We start from the raw sequence: 12,514 nt of genomic DNA, 5'->3' as shown, positions 1-12,514 counted from the left end.
AAGGATACCAAGGTAACCTCTTAGGGCCTAACTAAAGGTGTACATTGGGTTACTGGTTACCTGTCTTTCATCCATTTTACTGCAGGAGAAGGGTCCCCTACTGCTTTACAAGGCAAGACAATGTCTTTCATCCATGGAGTAGTGACGGTCCCACTGAAGGTTAGGATTCGTGCGGGAGCTGGAACAACAAACAGAGAAGAACCCAATTACTCCACAGACTTGTCTACAGCAGAGGCCCAGATGACCTGCCCAAACAGAGCAACACACACAGAAAGGCAACGCAACCCCACCAATTCACAACACAAGTGCAAACACTGTTCTCTGATATCTGGGTTATAAGGGATTTTCATCGTAAGCACATACAATCAACAGCTGAAAATCCCCTTTTAATTTTTTTTTCTGCTGACTAAAAATAAGCAACCCAAATTAAATATCTGGAACTTCATAAGCCAAGCAGCAACAAGCTGTGTTTTCTATGAGCTCAATTATTTTTCAAAGCACTTTATTAAGCCATCTATCTAAACACCAAAACTGCACATTAAAATATACTTTTAATATCTGAGAGAACAGAGACCACACAACACTTCAAGCCCCAAAAGACAGGAAGAAGTAAAATTGAAACAACTTCCATTTATCAATTTTGTGGCATGTTCCTGATTTTAGGATAGCAACTTGATCTTCAGTGTGAGCATTAAGGAAAATGAACATTTTCTGAACGGTCTCTCTTGAAGAACAACCATTTGCTTGGGACGGTGACTCAGATTCCCAAACAGGAGCACGTGCTGAGGACGCCTGGGAGAGGGTCAGTCCCAAAGAAGCCGGAAGTACCAGGCGATAAAGAGAAAAAAGTGCAGGGTGGACCTGCCCCAGATGACACCCTTGAAGACGAGAGGTGCTGAGTAGCGACAGGTTCCTACTGCTGCCCCCTTGAGCCAGCCAGGAAGGCCGGCCGGGACCTCAAGCCACAAGTCCATCAGAGGCAAAGTGAGGGGCCCAACCTTTGCCATATTTGGGACACTGATTTGGGATGTGAACAGGAGCCAGAGGCAGCTCCCTTCTTAATTCTAGTCAACGTGCTCCAGGAGCGGTCATGGGGACTGGGACCTACAGACAAAAGAAACCAACAGTGCCCACCTCCCATGGCTCAGTCCAGCCAGACACACAGATCCAGCACTGCAGACCTGGGAATGTGGGCCCAATCTCACTGGAGACCCATAAAGCTGGCACCAGTGTTGGGACTCCGGCACCATTTTGGGTTTCAGGGTTTGGATTGGCAAAGGGGGACAGGAAACAGGCTCCCCAGGAATTCTCTGGAATTCCAGGAAAGGTGATGTCATTAAATTCAACTGAACCAACTCCAACTTTTGTTGTTCTGAGCACTGTGGGCAAGAGTAGAGAGAAAGCAAAAATGCCAGAGAGCTCAGAAGCTGAGCCTGTTTTGTGCAGTAAATACCACTACAAAATCCGACCATGGGTTTGGAGCAGCTTCATCTAATGGGGTGAAAATTGAAACTCTTCATCCTTCAGAGGTGACCCACATACTGTAATTTTTTAAATCAATCAATGGAGGATTATAATGCAGAGAATCACTTTATCTTTGTCATTGATATTTCTGATTTTCCATTGTAATTAAGGAGATCCGGGTTTAGGGAGCACTGGATTTCTGGCATTGGAGGTTTTTTGCATTTCCCCTTTCAAACTTTTCAGACTGTCTTTTTCTATGATGGGGAATGTTCTCAGCAGTAAAACATGGGTGATTAGGGAAATCTAACTAGAGTCAGGCACAGGGCTTTCAAACTTTTTAATAGAAACCCACTGTAAGAAATATATTTTACCTTGAAACCTGAAAGACCTACATATGTTGGTGTGTGTGTGTGTGTGTGTGTGTGTGTGTGTGCGCGTGCGCATAAATGAAAACAAAGTTCTACAAAATAATACTTGCTGTGTTTAATGCATTCTATTTCCACATTTTTTTCCCAGAATATTCTAGTCTATTATTCCACTCTATTCCATTCCATCCCAGTTTTGTTCTTTAAAATGCTGGTTTATAATCCCTTAGATTAATTCCAGGACTTACAATTAATTTCCCACCAGAAATCTGAAAAACACTGGCTAGAACTACTTCTATCTTCAGCACTGCACATCCTATTTCTAGAGCTAACCTCTATTTGAGGCAGCTGGAATTAAAGGGCTCTAGCCTGACATTCCAAGACTAAACCACAGAATATACTGGACCTATAGCTTCCAAACTGGAACATGAAAAGCATCATCCACAGTCTTTGTTAAAAGTGCAGACTCCCACCTTGGCCCTGGTAATTCAGTGGATCTTGCATTGACTCAGGGAGTTTGTCTTTTACCAAGCTCCTGAGGTGACTCTGATGAGAAACTGTCACACTGCAACCCGGACAGCCATCTGCTCCCTGTTCTCTTGACCACGTGGCCTTGCTCTCTGTGTCTACCACCCTGCCCTGGAATTCCTCCCAGGATAGGGCTCCATGCTTCCTTCCTGCTATTCCCTCCCCTTCTTGGACATGAGTCTGGATTTTGGATGCTTCTACCTGTCAACAGGCTTGTTTTGTTACTGCTGCGGGCTTCCTTGATCTCCAAACTGCAACAAAATCATTTGTCCCTTTCTCCTCTGCCTGTGGGGCATTCCTGCCTTAACAGTTTGCCAGCCTCTGGGGCTACAGGGTTGTGCCTGCCTGACTGAATAACCCCTCCACACCGGAGGCATCCCCTAATTCAACTCCTATCCACAAAATCCATCTCAACAATGCTTGACTCTAGATAACCCACTTGAGCATGAGAAGCTCAACATTTCTGGAGAAGTCCAGGCAAGAGAGCAACTGGAGGCCACTATGTACTCATGGTCACCAAATTCAGCTGGAGTCTCAGTCCTGCCAGTCTTAACTATTTCCTAGTGAATTTCCATCCCACTACTCTGCAGTGATGATTTTCCACTGTCCTTCCTCTCCTCAAGTTCTGATTCTCTCTTGGCAATCCCCAAATTGCCTAATACTCAGTAGAAGATACTGGCTGGAAATCCTGAATTTCCTGCCAAATCTACACACCTACTTGTGTCTGCCCCCTCACCTTCCACAGGTGCTCAGGATATCTCACCTCCCACATCCTCCAAACCTCACTCTTGTGGTCACCTGCTCCTTCTCCGTATCATCAACTCTCCCTCTCTACTGGATTCTTCTCATCACCACACAAACATACGCTGAGAACTGGCATATTTTAAAAAATAAAATCAGGACCTTTCTTGGACCTGGTCTCTCCGTCTGGTTTCTTCTCTTTCTCTACACTCCTTCTAAATGAGGTATTTGAAAGAAATTTCTCCAGGGCAATCTGCTTCCTCACTTTCTTTGTTCACTTTCTTGCTTCACCTCGTCTAGCTTCTGCCCACCCCTCTCCACCACTGCTGCTCTCACAGAGTTTGAGGAAGTTCTCTGTGTGGTCAAACAAAGGGTGATTCTTAGTCTTGTTTCACTTGACTGCCTGGCACCATCTACCACAGATGCTCATTTTTGAAGCATCTGCTTTGAATTCATGACACAGTAGCGTCCTGGTTTTCTCCTTCATCTCTGACCTCACCACTTTTTCTTTGCCAGGTCCTATTCCTCTCTCTCTCCAGAGCAAGCTCATGTGGCTCAGAGCTCAGTCCTGCGTCTTCCTCTCTGGGCTCCACTCTCTCTCCTACTGTTCTCACTCACGTCCGGAACTGCAGGGTGATTGGACGGTGACCACTCTCGCATCTCTATCTTCAGCAGGCGTCTCTCTAGTACAGAAGCTACTTCAACTGCACAAACAGCTCCATGATGATGGCTTTCACTGACCTCAGATTTAACACATCCAAATTTCAACACTTTACCTCCTCTCAGAGGACTCACAATCTGCTACTCCCAGTCTTCCCTGACTATAAAATGACAGTTCCACTTAAATAACTCAGTCTAGAATTTGAGGACTCATTCTTCCTCTCTTTCTCCTCACCTTGCCCATATCTGATTTACCGCCAAGTCATGTCAGTTCTTCATCCAAGCGTATCTTAGACCCATCTGCTTCTTTCCATCCTTGCTGCTACCACATTAGTTCAAGCCATGCTGGGCTCTGCTTTTCCTACACTCACCTCCTTGCAGTTCTTTCAAGATAGAGATATCAGCATGGTCTTTCTAGAAAAAACACACATGCCATTGTTTGTAACAAAGGTACCATACTAATGTAAGATGTCCTTGAGAGGGGAAGCTAGGTGCAGGACATATAACAACTCTGTACTATTTTCGGAAATTTTCTCTTAATCAAAAACTGATTAAGAGAAAAAGAACATTTACGAAAAGTTAAAAATCACATCCAAACTCAATAGACTTTATCTCCACTGTTTGAAAGTGGTGTGTTTTCCTGTCTCACTCGAGTAAAATCTGAATTCCTTAACATGGCTTAGCAAGTCTAGCATGACCAGGCCCTGCCTTCCTTTCCAGGCTCATCTGATACTACTCTCTCCTCCCCAGGCCCCACTAGGCTCCAGCACCCAGGGCCACAACATGCTAAACTCTTTCTCAGCCTTCCGACTTTGCTTCCTTCCTCCTGGAACACTATCTTCTCCCTTTTCCACATAATGACATTTACACATCCCTGTCTGGGAAAGCCTTCCTTGTGCAGTCAAGTCCACCCTCCTCCTCTAGTCTTGTTAAGTGAGTTCCTCTCATGTTTTTTTTTCTTTATATCACTTAATGTGATTTACAATTATACATTTATTTCTGTCATACTTTGCTTATTGCCTCCCCACCAGACTATAAGCTCCATAAGGACAAATAGTAAATGTATCTGTTTTAGACATTCCTTAGAAGAGACTCCTCTGTATTCTTTTTCTCCCGGACATTCAGCTAGACTTCATTTCCCAGTCCTTCTTTGCAAATTAGTCTGGTCTATACCTTGTTATAGACAATGGAATGTGGGCAAAAATGATGTATATGCTTCCATGTTTGGCCCACAGAAACCGACCATCCAACTATTCACGCTCTCTCTTTCCCCATCTGTGGAGCTGGAAGTGAAGGGCTCCAGAGTAGTAAAGCCACCGGGTGGAGGAAGCTGTAGGCCCCGACCCACTACATGGACCAAACCACCCAGGAGAGCCACCTGACCAGAAACATCTGTGTTGAACTGTTATTATATTAAGCCACTGAGATTTTGGGAATATTTGCACCAGCGGACAGACTCCCTTGACTAAATCATAGTGTCTGACATACAGTAGGCACTTAAAAGGATTTATTAAATGACCAAATGACATTTGATCTGTACAGACACATCCTACTCCTATGGGAGTAGCCAGTTTTCATCTAATGAAGTATGTCACACACTACTTCATTAGCTAGACCATTCCTGGCTCTGTTTGGAGATATAATATTGATAACGGAAAGTTAGAGAGGAGGTGAAGCTGTCGCACATCCTATATCTTATGGTGCAGTTCCTTTTTCATCCAACAATGCAGTCCTTATGCCCAACGTTTTGATAATCACTGTTGTCTAAATGTTGGTGTGTGTGTGGCTGTATATCATGCTCTAAGAGTGCAACAGATAGAAAAACCCACCAACTTATTTTCCTTATGAACAATGTACTTATATACCTGCATTTGTGTTCCAAATGTGACACCACTCTTTTTTTCCCCTCACTATTTTTATTCTGTCTATTTTTTAGCCAGCACATTGAGGTTCTGGGGGTATATTTGACATCTGGGAATGTTTACATCTTCTTTCAGCGTCCCCCCCCCACCCCGAAGAGGCCATATTAGTGATAAATTGCCAACATTCTACATTCCAAAACCAGTGGGCATCTTGTGCTGGTTTGAAATTGTGATGCAAGGAAATTTTAGTCACAATGAGTGCTAATTTATGGAGACCCTGGCCACACTGGATGACAGTGATTATCAGAAGTAGAAAAGAAAAACCCATGCCTATGTGGACATTTTAGGATCAGTCTAACATTTAATTGTGGTGTTATAGCCACTTCTAGGAGTTTTTTGTGATTCCAACTTCCCACCATTACTTAAACTATTTGTTTATGCATTCTATCAATAGAAGAATAGTTAGTGATTTCCTTCTATTTGTAATAGTTCCAATTTCGTTGACCAAAAGATATAATTTCTCTTTAAGAAATGTGATTCCTGATTTTGATGACAATAAAACTGTCTTGGGAAGCTGCCGCCTAGCGATATTCACTAACTCAAATTGGTGAGTGGGGATACCTTTTCCTAATTTTCCCAGAGACACTTTCAGATGCAAACCCACTCACACTATGGGGGAGTCTTTTTCTGATTTGCACAGAAGTGCAGTGTCAGCTAGCAACAGCTCTGTTTCCTGGGCTGAAACTTAACAACATTTGACGTTCTAGTGTACTTGATTTTTAGGGCATTAAGAGTTTTGTTCTAGATAATAAAGAGACTTAAAGCAAAAGCAGTCCAATTCCAATGGGCAATGAGGCTCATGCTAGAGTGGCACACCTTTAGCTAGTGGCTCCACCGTGATGATTTCACTGCTGTTGCCCCTCCCAGCGGAAGTCACGGCCACCACCCAGACGCTGTACTGACGATTCCGACTCAGGTTAGGGATTCTGTAGGAAAAGGAGTCAGGGGAGGCTTCAAACTCGCTGATAACCTGTGAGAGGAGACATAAATGATCCCATATTCAGAAAGGTAAATGGTACAAATTGATTTTCTACTAGAAGGCTTATTAACATATAACTGCCACCAAAACCTTATCTACAATAACAAACAAAAATCCCCACTAGTTCCTAGTGAAAACACCGGAGTTGCCATGGGAAAAATTAGTAAGTTTCGGTGACCCGCAGTGTACATTTTCTATGCAACTGCTTTGATAGCCACCAATGAGTAATTTAACCCTTTTACTTATGGGTCACAATATTTCTGTTTTTGGCCAAGATGGAGTAATAAGAACCACATTTCCCCTCACGCCTAAAACAACCAAAGAACACACAAAACTGCTGTCAATAGCTTGAAAGGCATTGCACATCAGGCAGCAAAGGAAAGTGATTCCCGAGAGGTAAGAAATGGATGAGTGAAGCCCTACAATTGCAGCCTACAATTTGAAGAAGTTTCCAGGCATGGCACAGGGACAGGGACATCAGAAGAGCCCAGCAGCACTCCTGAGGTAAGGAGACAGGGCTGAGTGACTGGGAGGAAACTAGAGTTTTCTGAAGAGAATACCAGAAAGAAATGAGAGACAATTCTGAGGATGTGCAGAGGGTCCTGTATTCAAGTGAGCAATGAACAGCAAGCATATGCACATGAGACATTTACCTGAGGCCAGGAAATAAATCCACCAGGAAGGATCTGAGGTAACAGTGCCCCAGTACTCACTCAGAGCTATTAGTTCCTGTTCTCTCCAGGCAGACAGGAAAACTTTGAGATTCATGGGGCACTGGCTAAAGACATAATGGTCTTACCTCAGTGATGGGTGATAATTAGCCCTGGACTGAACAATGCTCTGGGTACTGTTTAGTAAATCTTAAAAGCAAGATGCAGAATGATCAAATTGTCACTATGTAACTTAACTATATCCCAGAACAAAAGTCAAGAATATTTATGTGAATAAAAGTATCCAGTGCCAAACAAAGTAAAATTTACTACATTTGGTATCCAATCAAAAGTTTCTAGATAGAAACAACCCAAATGTCTATCAACTGATAAATGGATAAGCAAAATGTGTTGTATACAAATATGGATTATTATTTAGCAATAAAAAGGAATGAGGTTCTGATACATGCTAAAACATGGATGAACCTTGAAAACCTGACACTAAGGCAAAGAATCAAATCACAAAAGACCACATATTTAGCATTCCCTTTATATAAAATGTCCACAATAAGCAAATCATAGAAACAGAGAGTAGATGAGTGTTTTCTTGTCAGAGCGGGGAGGGGAGAAAGAAGAGTGAATGCTAATGGGTATGGGTTTTTTTTTTTAGGTGATGAAAATGTTCTAAAAGTAAATAGTAGTGAGGGTTGCACAACTGTGAATATATTAGAAAATTTAAATTACATACTTTAAAAGCACAAATTTTATGGTGTGTGAATTATATATCAATAAAGCTGTCATTAAAAATCCAGGTGTGCAAGGAAGCAGAAAAACATGACTCATACTGAGGACAATTCAATCATTCAAAACTGACCCAGAACTGACACAGAGATCATATTCAGCAGACAAGGGCATTAAAATGGTGATTATAACTGTATTCTGTATGTTTAAAAAGTTAAGGAATGACATGAAAGACATGAAAGACCAAAATAAAACCTCAAGAGATGAAATTACAATGTGTGAGGTAAAAAATACACTGGTGTGGATTAATAGCAGATTAGATACTGCTATTAATTAGATGGATTAGTGAACTTGAAGATTAGTAATAACAACTACACAAAATATAACACAGAGAGAAAAGAAAATAAAAAATTAACAGAACATTAGTAAGCTGTATGACAACATCAAGAAACCTAACATATATGTAATTTGGAATTGCTAAAGGAGAGGAGGAAAAGAAGACAGAAAAAAATGTTTGAGGAAATGACTGAAAAATCTCCAAATTGTCGAAATCTATAACCCACAAAGCCAATAATCTCAGTGAACCCAAGGCACAAAAAACAGCAACAACAAAAACAAAAAACCCAAACATGAAGAAAACTGTACCAAAGCCTAAAGAAAACTACACTATAGTCAAATTGCTCAAAACCAGTGATAGAGAGACTATCTTAAAAAACAGCCAGAGAAAAGACATATAGAGAGAGGAATGAAGACAAGGATGACAGCAAATTTCTTGCCAAAAACAATCCAAGTGAGAAGATGGTGGAGCAACAGCTTTAAAGTACTGAAAGAAAAAAAAAATCAACCTACAATTGTATATTCGGCAAAGATACATTTCAAAATGAAAGTGAACAAAATATTTTTTCAGATATATGAAAAACTGAAAGAATTAATCAACAGCAGATCCATGCTGCCAGAAATGTTGAATAAAATCTTCCAGACAGAAGGAAAATGACACCAGATAGAAATATGAATGTACACAGGGGAAAGAAAAGCACAAGAAATGGTAACTACATAGGTAAATATACAATATTTTCCTTGTTATTTAAATCTCTGTAAAGATAACAGTTTAAAAAGTAATAACTATGCACTATGAGGATTTATATTTACAAAAGTAAAATGTATGACTGATAACACCATGAGTGTTGGGAGGAAAAAATGGAAGTATGTTATGGTAAGGTTCTTATACTACATGTGAAATGTATATTACTTGAAAGTAGACTGTGATGAATTAATGGTGTATTCTATTAACCCTAAAGCAACCACTGAACTTACAAAATAACAAGCATAGCTAATGAGCCAACAAAAGAAAAAATGACTCCAAAGGTAATATTCAAACTATATTCCACCTACAAGAAATGCGTCAAGTATAAAAACATAAGTAGGTTAAAAATAAAAGAACATAAAAGATACCCCTTGCTAACATTAGTCAAAAGAAAACTGGAGTGGCTATATTATCAAACAAGGTAGACTGAAGAGCAAAGAATACTAATTAATAATTAACTTTTAGGTCAGATGATTATCTTATCATCAGATAATTAAAGAGAGAATATATGCCCTTGCACATATCCAGAAGCACATATTTGCTTTAGCATTCATGGACACGTGTGTGAGGGTGTGTGGATGTGTGTGTGTGTGTTGTTCATGGATTTGACACCTCTTCCCCTATCCCCCACACATTACTCTTGCCCTATCTTCAGAGGATCATGGGAAAACTAGTTTCTCCAGAAGTTCAGCAGGAATTTGGCTTACTTCTTGGCAAAATGAAGAGACAACCCAATGACTGTGTATATTTGCATGCATTCTGTGATACTGCAAGACTACGTTGTTGCCAAATTAATTTCACAAAGCTTACGGATGGGCAAATTATAACACTTGCTCTTATTGAACATTAAGCATCAACAAAGCATGGACATGTATTTATAAAATAAGGATTTTTCTCAGAAGAGTACACTTGTCCATGAGGTACAATTGGTCCTTGATTACCTCCAAAATGTACATTTTATTTAACTTTGACCTGAAACACGAGGCATGGCTAAAATCAACAATGAAATACAATTTCTTATGCAAGAACATTACACCATTTACATAAAAACTAACCAAGAGCATAAGCAGAAAAGTTTATTTGTGGGGACTTCCTCCAGTTAGAATGACCGTTTTCTATAGACTAGGGTGAAAAATAACGGAGTTAAGCTGTTTAGCGGTTCCTACAGGTTATTCCCCTAATGATTTCCATAATCAGCCCCCATTTTCCTGGTCTCAGTAGAAGGGCAAGCAAAAAACTGCCACTAAACAGTTTATACAATTGAGGAGTTGATCCATTTTCTTAGTAATATACGTAATTGGATACTATATGTGACTTTTCCTGTGGTCTTGAAGTTTTGGCAACAGCCTTAAAGGAGGAGGGTGTTCCCAAAGATGCCAGTATCTCCTTCTTGAACAATAGCTATCAGACCATCTGTGCAGAACTTGCTGGTTCTGATGTCTTGCCAAACTCCATCCGTAGACTCCGTAAGAGGCTGAATCAGGAATACGGATGTCTGTCCACTCCAGGGGTAGGGAGAGGGCTCTAGGCTTTAAGAGAACAAGCAGGAGAACCTGGAGTCTCCAGGACATGGTGAGTGAAAGCTGAGTCACAACTAAGAAGGTTAAAGGTTACCCGTTACCCATAGTGGCATGGCTGCAGGAGAGGAGGCTGAGCTGGGGGTTCACTGCAAATTACAGAATGTTTCAAACCACAAAACTTAGCTATGGATGGTGTACAGTTTAAGAATTACTGAAAATTTCAAGAGGAGGCAACAGGCAATGGAAAAAAGAGGTAACTGGAAAAAACAATCACAAGCTCATTGCTTCAAATAGTTCACTTCAGCAAATCTATTTGATTAAATCCTTCTCCTTCTTCTGAGAAAGAGGGATGATGGATATCACTTCCTTATGAAACATTATTCTCAATACTTTAATATGAGATAATAATAGCAGTGATTATTGTATTTACACTTCATTAATTTTTTTTACCTTTACTGGGTACCAGATTCCCCAGCACAACTATCTAACAGTGTTTAGGCTGACTTGTTAATTTCTACATGATGTAATTATTTAATACTCCATTCCAAATACTGGGAATGTCCAACTAGAAGAGATTGATTTTATTTCCATATTTCTCCTGTCACTTTGCTAGGTAAATACATCTAACACTTTGATGCATTAAACAATTGTTGAAGGAGTAGAAAGGGCAAATCATGGCTTCCCTATCAAGCAAAACAAGATTTTTTAGAAAGTAGCATAAAAAAAAAGCAAACTTACAATGTAGTTTAACTACATGGGTGAAAGAAGAGACTGGTGGGGAGGGGAGAAAGATTCTTTTCTCACATATTTTCTTCTGGTTGATTTTTAACTCTATAATCTCATCTCCTTTAGAGTTAAGACAGAGGAATTAGCCATTCTATAAGATTTTATTATGCTGAAAGTGTGAATTAATCTTGAATGGGTTACTATAGTTGGGCTGAACATTTGTTATAAGGGGAGGCAACAGAGTTACTTCATGACCCATGGAAATACAGAAACAGTCATTGCTAAGCAAGTTCTTGGGCTTGGTGTTTAATAGGAACCCCTGCCCCACTGCTCGCTTTTATTCTGCTGTATGCCGGCATGATGGAGTCATCAGGACACTTGTGGACCGGGGTTGCTAATTATTCTGTACCAATCATAAATTTCTCTTAGCTATCTGAGAAAAAGCTATGTTCTTTCCATTCTAAAATCTGTTTAAACATGTTGGTTCTATCAGCATCCAGATTACCCTTAGCATTTATTATCGATTAGCCACTTCTCAATGGGAATGGCTCTAAGTGACAGCCGAGTTGTTTATTTCTTGGTACCTCAGGGAGGGAGTGGTTCTTCTCTCTAGTTAATGGCATATAGCAGGGACAATCCCTAGCATTTTTGGGGGAAGATTTTGGTATTCTGTTTGAGGACACACATTTGAAATATAAAATATTCATGTAGCTTATCTGACAAACTATTGCAAATACGGTATGGTCTTACATATCAAGTGTTCATGGAATTTACCATGGAGATAGCTGGGAGGTCCTGCAAACACCACTGCTTTAAAAGCATGGAGGACCACGAAGGGGTTACAGTCTTGGTAGGAGCTTTAGGACACCTCGAACCAGCCGAGGACTGTAGGTCTTTCCTTTGGGCTGTGGTAAAAACATCTATGCAAAACCTCTCAGTGCTGTGCCTTTTAATAGGAAAAGCTCTAAAAATATTCGCTAAGTATGACTTCGTTGTCATTCAGTTTAATTCCAATGTGTAGACTATAAGGTAAGGCAAGTTTCTGTCCCCAAGAACAAGAAATAATCATGGCTTAACAAATGTAGGGTTGATTAAAAATGAGGCACAGCAGGATTCCAATATATTTCTACTAAA

The 12,514-nt window shown here is 40.4% G+C and overlaps 1 protein-coding gene across 2 annotated transcripts in view; it reads right to left on the bottom strand.

Moving 5' to 3' along the window:
• DSCAM (DS cell adhesion molecule) overlaps window positions 1-12,514 on the bottom strand; it is an 834,563-nt gene that overhangs the window by 62,367 nt on the left and 759,682 nt on the right. For both annotated transcript variants that reach the window (XM_037831465.1, XM_037831467.1), the window contains exons 21-22: window positions 6,497-6,650; window positions 61-178 (exon numbers count right to left, since the gene is read on the bottom strand). In XM_037831465.1, the coding sequence (XP_037687393.1) occupies window positions 61-178; window positions 6,497-6,650 (272 nt within the window). The remainder of the gene's footprint in view (window positions 1-60; window positions 179-6,496; window positions 6,651-12,514) is intronic.

This window comes from Choloepus didactylus, chromosome 1 (genome assembly GCF_015220235.1).
Source record: "Choloepus didactylus isolate mChoDid1 chromosome 1, mChoDid1.pri, whole genome shotgun sequence".
Classification (NCBI taxonomy): domain Eukaryota; kingdom Metazoa; phylum Chordata; class Mammalia; order Pilosa; family Megalonychidae; genus Choloepus; species Choloepus didactylus.
The sequence above is the reverse complement of the archived record's forward strand: the minus strand, read 5'-3'. Positions and strand labels throughout refer to the sequence as shown.